The sequence below is a fragment of the Opisthorchis viverrini genome (assembly GCF_000715545.1).
Source record: "Opisthorchis viverrini unplaced genomic scaffold opera_v5_371, whole genome shotgun sequence".
NCBI classification, from domain to species: domain Eukaryota; kingdom Metazoa; phylum Platyhelminthes; class Trematoda; order Opisthorchiida; family Opisthorchiidae; genus Opisthorchis; species Opisthorchis viverrini.
In genome coordinates, this window is record NW_008752020.1 from 220,926 (window position 1) to 229,720 (window position 8,795).

An 8,795-nucleotide genomic window follows, 5' to 3' on the forward strand; every position below is an offset into this window, starting at 1 on the left:
TGCCGTTTATAAACTATATGCGACGACAATATTCTGGAAATTCCGACGTCTTCTAGATGTGCCATTAGCAACCGGCATTCGAGGGGTGTTGCATCATGATTGGCTGTTGGGTCCAGACTTTCGGCCAATTAGAGCCTGCCTTGATGCTGGACTAGCAAGGGGCCCTATCTTCTGGCCAATCGTAAGTGGAATAGGCCTCTTGGTAGAAGCAGTGACTAACTGCGAGCGGAAAACGGTATCGGTGCGGTTCTGTCTCGCGGACCAACGCGCATTATGAAAGAAAAGCCATGGGACTTGCCGGCAGACACACTGTCGAACCGTGGAATCTGGAAGTTATAAAATGTGTCGGTGGGAAATATCATGAAAACACGTAATAAATGTGGTCGAAACGATCTGCAGTATACCTCAATCGAATCACTTCCCATTGGGTGACTTCATCAAATCGTTCTCCCTTTTCATCCCACTACATATAGACCTGAGCTTATCACGATGTGCCGCGCGCGTCCCAGACGCGCAGCTGCAGTTTCTGCGCGTCCGTCTTCAGTACCAACCCCGAAATAACTCACGCTCAGTTCTCAAACCCGAAACGCCAGTATGCTTAGCTGCCTTTAGCAAGTAGGACCAATCACCAGCCAGCGGTTCTCGCTGGGCTCACGGTGACCACACATGACGGCTCTGAACATACAATGGTGGTGCACCCGAGATGAACTGTGGTGTTGATAACACAGGTGAAGACCGCATGCAATAGAGATTTGAGGATCGTAAGCAAAAAAACCGTGACTAACGATGCGGATCAATGCGGATGAAGCGACTGAACACAGAACGAATGTCGCGGATACCCGGGTGTGGTTGACGTGATATATGTCAACTGATACGTGATGTTGCGTGGAACACAGTTGTTCAAGGGAGAAATGAATGAACCAAATTCACGATGAGTGCCCGACAGGATCGAACCGGACGTGTGGATGTACAGAAGCGAGAAATGGAGGTTGATGCCTACAGGAATTCGAGAAAATCCCAAATTGTTTTGCTTTGTTTTGGTGTCTCAGATGGGAGATCATTCTCAAACGCTGATTTATTGATCCGGAATTCGCAGTCACAAAATTTTATGGACTCATTCTGGCATGATGAGTCAGCTGCAACTAGGTGGGGCTGTTTCCATGCGACTATAAAAGGACAATGAGAAATACCAGTCACTAAATTAAACAAGATAAAGATGAGTGAAGCTTAAAACAGTGAGCAACTTACGGGTTATCTTTTTTGTATGGCACGGCCGCATTGAGCTTGAGAACGGGTTGTTCCGTCTTGATATGAGATTCATCCATCGGAGAACGTTCGCCCGCCTGGCTTATTCGATCCTCAGTCTCAGCGGGCTTCTCGATTAAATCTGGCTGACCAGTTTTCGAGGTCAGATGGCTAGCGAACACGAGGAAAGAGAGGGGAGAAAATGTGATGAGCGAGGAAGAAACTGACGGGCAAACAGACGGGTGCACTTTACCTGAAGAATGATTTCCTTACACGAAACAATGCAAGGTTCGGCAGCCAAATACTCTCTCATTTGCACACCAATTTGGGAAGAAGTGTTCTCAGCAACCTCGTGAATAGTTTCCCTCAGGAAGGCTAGGATTGCGTTTGGAAACCTCATCCACGGGGAAATCATTCTTCCCGAAAAAAAACATCATTTGGAAGAATTGAATGGGGAAAAGAACGTCTAAACTACCATAAAATCGAAATAATCGTTCAGCTGTAGCACCCTTTCGGTACCTAGCTGCCACGCCACCCGAAGGAAGCACGAGGGCTGAGATACTGTCAGGCTGCCCAAGCCTGAGAGGCGGAGGTCGGATTCGAACCACGGACCTTCCGGTCAGTGAATTCGCGCTCTAACCACTTGGGCCATCTCGCCATTTGATGAAAAATAACGTCATCAGATTCGCATTATAAGTAGGAACAAGTCACTACTACCTAAGACAGAGCAATGGATGGACTCGGGATGGCTCTGCGGTTAAGGTCGGTGGTTCGAACCCAACCCCGGGGATCTGGACTACTCTTGTCTGGGCTTGGGTAACCTGTCCCAGACCATGTGCATCCTTCAGGTGGGATGAAAAACAGGCACCAAAATGGTGTCACAAGCTGAATGATTTAAGATCTTGAGAATCAGAACTACTGATCGGAAGGCCCGTGGTTCGAGCCCAACCCGGGCATCTGGACTGCTCCTGTCTAGGTTTTGATGACTTGATAGAACAGATAGATAGATAGCCCTCATTCTTTCTTCGGTGGCATGGAAACAGGGCACCAAAAGTGTTACAGCCGATTGATTATTATTTCATAATTGTTATGGCAACGGATGGCTACAAAAGTACCCAAAATTTCACCGTATGAGTTGTTGTTGTCATATTTCCTAGCTTCTCAGGGGTTTTTCAACTCCAAACTATTGGGTGTCTATAGCTTATGCAGTCACGAAGTTTGTATGCTGAAACCCCATTCCAGGGAGTGCACGGAGCACTTCTGATTTGACTCCAAGCGGAACGTCATCAAAACATTTCCGAAAAGTGTCGGCACAATGTTCACCTTTAACTGCCTGGTTGGACTGTTGCATCCACAGAACGTGATTGAGTAGGGAAACAAAACAAGTGTGCACACGATCAGCAATGATTTGAGAGCAGAGGGCATGGGTAACTCACGTGGGAATATCGAAGAACTGAGGTGCCCGGGATAGAGGACAAGTTTCATCCGGTGCGGTCGAATCGGAGCCGGACGGGCGAACCTTCTTCCCGGTGAACGTGTTATTCCGCCGTATCCACGCAGCGTCAGGATTGAGGTCCTCCACACCTTCATCAACAGCACGATTGGCCACCGTTTCGGTAGCCACGGGTTTCAAAGTAGCCGTCAAGTTAAGTCGGGGTAGAACGCCAGATGAGCTATGAAGATAATTGCAAAAAAATACACAGTGTTGCGACAATGAGAAGCGCAAGCGTGAAAACGGACACGTTAGGCAAATAAGTGCGTGTATGACCAGAGGTATCGTATGGTGTTTGATGAAGTTTGTCGGAATTCCTGTGCTCGATCAGTAAATGACTTGACTCCGGAATCGAACGGAATGAAAAAAAGAGCATTCGGTCAAAATGGCTTAGTGATTAGATCGCGAAATTTACTAACCGGACGATTCATGGTTCGAATCCGGCCTCCACATTTCGACTTCTGTCTGAACACGGGCAATCTGGGAGTATCCCAGACCTCGTATTCCTTCGAATGGCACAGCAACTAGGCACCGAAAGGGTGTTACAGCTAAACAGATTTCGATTTACGACGGTCACGGTTAGCCGTTGGGCAACCGGGATGTGCACTTTTTACGGCCGACCTTGTGTGAAGTCAGCATCTCTGCTTTCATGAATATGGAGATGCTGGTCGCGTGGACGAAACACCTTACTGCGGCCTTACACTCCTATCACAGAGACTTTGCATCCGGCAGGTCAGCAGCCTAAGATCTGACAGCGAAGTATGAAAACACTGAACAGCAAAAACTCAGCCGGGCGAACAACTGCCGCATCTGTGGATGAGGACCCCGGGACTAAACATACAAATAGTTAGTGACACTAGCACCTATGGTTCAAACACGTCGACAGAGGTCAACGTTGTCAATAAAATTTACCAAGCTATGCTAGCTATTGTATCAATGTTGTCAATAAAATTTACCAAGCTATGCTATCAGCCATTGATCACCAGCAGCGATTTGCCAGAAACAACAGAGCACACCGACAAGAGAGGAATCCACAGCGTTCAAGAAAGATTTAATGGGAACCCATCCGAGATAGGTTAAAAATGCTACATTCAAGGCAAGGAGGGGAGTACTACTCCAGTACCACAATTATTCATTGTTTCCAGTCTATATGTAAAGCCAACTGAGATCATTTTCCGCCACTTGAGGAAAGGGGGAGTAACGCTGATGAAACTCTCCCGGAAGGGAGATCAGTTCGGTCGTTTCTCATGAGTATCCTTCCTCGATATAGGATCACGAAGTATCGTGAATTTAAAAGAAACTGCAGGGACAGATACTCCCTCCAATCAAGCAGAATAAAAAAAACAATAAACCCATCCTCTGGGACAAAGAAAAACAGTTTCACCGGGCTGCAACCCAAAGGATCAAGAAACGGATGCAAGTAACTAACCTTTCATCCACTGAGGGTCGTTCAACAGCGGTTGTCGTGGTGGTGGGACCGGCACTGACACTAGAGAAAAACATGGATCATTAAAAAGGAAGATTCGACTAACTGGCAGTTGAGTTAGAAAAGATGGAGTTATTACTAGGGGAACAAACACATGATATTAGTTGATAGTAGTGTGAGAGTGGGGAAGTTGCTGAAAATCCGAGGAGCACTGTACCACAGTTTCATCCATATTGGAAATCATCAAATCATTGCGCTTTCTCTGAGTTCAGAGGAGGAATGACTGGAACCCAGTCGGAAGGTGATCACGTGATGTGGTTCCTGTGATTAAAAGATGAATGGCGCTATATCCTGTCTAAATGAGAGTCAGCCAAGTCCACTGTGGCCGAAAGGTTAAGCGTTCAAGCTACTAGCCAGAAGGTCACGCTGATGAAACGGCATAAAGTGATTTCAGTCCGAGGACAGAATCTCAGTTGACAGGATATCAAACCTACTGAACCGATATTGTTACGTAAAGGCCATCGGGGTTTCACTGCAGAGATGAGGTACTCTGTTCATGGGGTAGATTAGGACAAGACAAATGGATCGGAATAGCCATGTAAATTCACCTTAGCCTACCTGACATTGGTCAAGGGGGTTGTGCAAAGCTACATTAAGCTATGCACAGGAAGCGATACCCATCAGGTTGCTGAAAACTCTCCGACGGGGAGTTTTCTGCAACCTCGTGAGTAGTGCGTTGCGTCTGGACAATGTATTACGATATCTTGAATATCGTACCGGCTGAAACATGAGGCGGCCTGGAGCAGCGCACTCAGCTGAAGCGGAACATTATAAACGAGGGATTTCGCTCTATCCCATGCAAACGAGACTGGTTGGCGAACATACATACAAGGTCAACCTCAGTCACGCAAACGAGTACAGATTTGCGAACAAAGAGGCCGAATCATCAGTAGCGGATAAAGAGGAACTGTGGTTAGACCAGTCCACTGAAGTAAACAATTGCAAGTTTATGATGTTCGAAGGTAAACACAAAAGATAACGACGTTTGTAACAAGCTCATAGTCCACTGATCAATGCTACGGATTCGACTCAGCCAGACAATTTGTGAAGTAGCGAGATACACTCAATTGCAAAGGAATTTTCGGGAGACTGAACTGGAACCCAGCTGAATCTCTCGTTGGGGATGTTTCCAGGCAACGGAATGTGCTGTACCAGGCCACCTACGATATTCGAGAAACCGCGATGCATGTATGTTCGTATTGCGCTACTTATAAGGTTGCTGAAAACTCTTCGACAGCCCACGACCGGTTTCGCCTTTCTTGGGGCTCATCAGATAGGCGCAGCCCCCGAGTTTCTGTCAACCTTATGTTCTACTCGAAACCAAATTGCACGAAATTAGCGAATATACACTCACTTGCAAACAAATTCGGTTTTGCGAGAGACCTACCTGGAACCCAGCTGAATTTCTCGTTTGTGATGTTTCGAAAACAGTTCAATTTGAGTTCAAGTAGAACATAAGTTTGAAGGAAACTCGGGGACTGTGCCTACCTGATAAGCCCCAAGCGGGGCGAAACCGGTCGTGGGCTGTCGAAGTTTTCAGAAACCTTGCGAGTAGTTTCCTCTATGAAAATATTCTGCGATGTATCGAATATCGTGGCAACTGAAACAAGAGGCGGCCTGTGTGCAGCATATTCAGTTGTAGAACATCATAAACGAGAGATTCTGTTGAGTATCCCGTGAAAACTAAATTGATTTGCAAATCGCTCCTGGACATATTTAATCATTTCCACCAAGGCTACTGGAAGTTAATTAGTTCCAACAGTTTAGTCACTGCTGGAGCCATTTAAAGATCTCATTTTTATGCACGGTGGCACCAACATGACCAGACAACCACAGTTAGATCAAAAACTACTGAAAAGCAAACAAAAAGGCTAATACCTGGTTAATTTGTATAACTCTACTCGGCGATGAGTCTATTGGCTGCTGATCAGGTGACGGTTAGGCGGTTCACCGAGGTTGACAATTGGCTTACAAACGTTTTGTCACCGTGCGAAGAGACATCATCGGTGCGTGGTCGGGTGGAGGCTACTCGGTGAACCAACCGAAAGCAAGGAAGGAAACGGGATTCCGAGGAAGCTGTGTCTCAGCTGGCCAGTCACAGCAGTAGTTTTTGAAAACTACATACACCCAGGTAGGCAAACAAACGGGAAGCATCGATTACCGCGCGGTGACGACAGGTTTGCAAGCCAATCGGCAAGCTCGGCAAACAGACCAACTGATCAACAGCAAGCAAGTCAACTCAGGATTTACGCGGTGTTCCCCAAGTGTAACATGAGGTTGATGAGCTCCAAACCGGGCGAAACTGGGCTGATGAAAGATTTTCAGACGCCTCATAAGCACTATTGTGCCAATAAAATTCCCCCCAAGTGTTTTGTTCTCAAAAGTGCCCCAGACAAGCTACTCATCTAGCTATATTGGAAACCGACCCCGACGACCAAACAAAGGCATTGACACCTACTGGGGTATAAGCACGGAGGACCGATTCCCCCGCGTCATCAACATCGACAGCATAACATCAGTACTCAACAGGGATGCTCCACTAATTCACGGTTGTGTGTGAGCTGGGATACTGCCAGGGCGCCCACCTATAAGCAGAAGGCCGATTAGCGGCCTTTGACTCAAAAGCAAGGCAGCGGTGTTACGAGAAAAATGAAGGCGCAATACCATCTTTATGGCAAAAGTCGCCACATATGTTTCGACCCGAAACATCGGGGGCCAGGAGATTATGATGGTCAGATCACTAACCAGTGACCAACCTAGATCGACGGCACTCACCAATCCCGTAACCAAGCCTTATCTAATAAGTTCGGATCTGATTATCATTCTGCGTGTAAAACACAACCCATAGCTTAATTCCCATTCTAGACAAGAAATGTTTATCCCAGTAGATAAAGTGAAACGGCTCAGTGGTTAGGTCGAGAATTCACAGATCGGAAGGCCTGTAGTTCGAACCCAACCGTTGCCTTTAGACTTCTCCTGCCTAGACTTGGGCAATATCCCAGCCTTCGTACTTCCTTCTGTGGTAAGCCCCCACAAAAAAAATCAACTGTCCCACCTATGACGTCAGTCTTCTCCAAATCAAGATAAAGTTGTTTTCGGTGGTTTGTCCGCAAAGCAGTCGACAGCGTGGCAACGGAGGACAAAAATAGACCCACACACACACACACACCAGCGACAGATCACAAATGGGTTTAACGGTCTCAAATTGATATGCCCCAGTTTGGACAAAGAGGACGATTCAGATATTAAGATGACTGGTCGGAATAAGTATCCAGGATATTTGTCATAAAACGTGTCCTTCCCAAACTGCAGTCGAGTGGCAACAGGGCTGTCGGCGTTTCTTCTCAAGGGAAGGGATAAATCGTCTAAAAAGAGAACCGTGTCAGGATTCTTTTATCTCATAAAGTTTAACCAATTCAAAGGAGTCAGTCAACCAGGAAAATCGATCGGTGAGCGAATGGAAAAAACCTGGAAACTGACCTCTGTTTCATCCAAGAAACTCCAGCAACCGTTTTGCGGTCCGAGGGTGACGAGGATTCGACTGGAGAACGGGCGTTGCCTTCGGCGATGGAAACTTTAGGTGATTGGGCTAGAAGGAAGGTGATGATATAAGTACCGTGTTTATGAACAAAACCCCAATTGAATCAATGATGTGTAAATAAGCCAATAAACAAAACAACACGTGTATCAACTCTGGTATCGTACACCACTTCTCATCCTGATATATTGGAAACTACATGAGCGTGCTTCATCATACCATCAGAGATAGCAACATCAGTGTTGACACTGATAATGACGGAGTGCCGTACAACCACAAAGTTGGTCTAATTGTATAAAACGCCTTGGAGTGAAAAGAAGAGAAAACAGTGGGTGCGATTCTATCGCAAGCGTACTGGGGTGCCTACACCTTCAATCACTCAATCCCGCAATCTCGGAAGAAACTAACACAACTGACACCCATGGTTCACACTGTCCCCGTTTCGGCACAGGAGGGGTCACGGGGACCCCATTCTACAGGGCGGACACCACACCAACAACACCCAAACAATTCGTGATTTCTCTGACACCTTCCTACCAAGTCGTACGTTATTCATTTCGATGATCAGGCATGAGAATATGGCTGGTGTAAACCAACAGAGATGCACATGGGCTGAGATGCTGCCAGGGAACCTAGACAGAAGACTGATTAGGCTTCTCATACGAAGCCTTTGACTCAAAAACCTGAGCACAAGGCAGCATCTTCAACCCAAAAGAACAAGTCGCCAAGCATGTTCCGAACCCCAAGCCTGGAGGACCAGGAGACTGTGTCAGATCGCTAATCATTGGCCAATCTGGAATGAGAGACTACGTGGGTGTCGGACGGACACCATCCAGTATGGCTCAGTGGATCAAGGAGGAAAACAAACCGTCACAACACACCAGTTTGTTCTTGACGACTTTATACGCAAACGAGTTTTAGTATTCCAAACAAAGTCGCTACGAAACCAGGGAACCTAAGGCCAACGGAGGCTCGAAACAAAAGGAACCAAAGGACCAGTTGGAAGGTATCAGACACACACACACACAGGATTA

The 8,795-nt window shown here is 46.7% G+C and overlaps 1 protein-coding gene across 1 annotated transcript in view; it reads right to left on the reverse strand.

Moving 5' to 3' along the window:
• Positions 1–93: 93 nt before the first annotated feature.
• T265_10392 (hypothetical protein) overlaps positions 94–8,795 on the reverse strand; it is a gene marked incomplete at both ends in the record, with an annotated part of 12,195 nt that continues 3,493 nt past the window's right edge. Inside the window, 7 exons of the mRNA XM_009176756.1 lie at positions 94–253; positions 1,249–1,416; positions 1,678–1,824; positions 2,682–2,918; positions 4,167–4,226; positions 5,712–5,840; positions 7,704–7,812. Of these exons, the coding sequence (XP_009175020.1) occupies positions 94–253; positions 1,249–1,416; positions 1,678–1,824; positions 2,682–2,918; positions 4,167–4,226; positions 5,712–5,840; positions 7,704–7,812 (1,010 nt within the window). The remainder of the gene's footprint in view (positions 254–1,248; positions 1,417–1,677; positions 1,825–2,681; positions 2,919–4,166; positions 4,227–5,711; positions 5,841–7,703; positions 7,813–8,795) is intronic.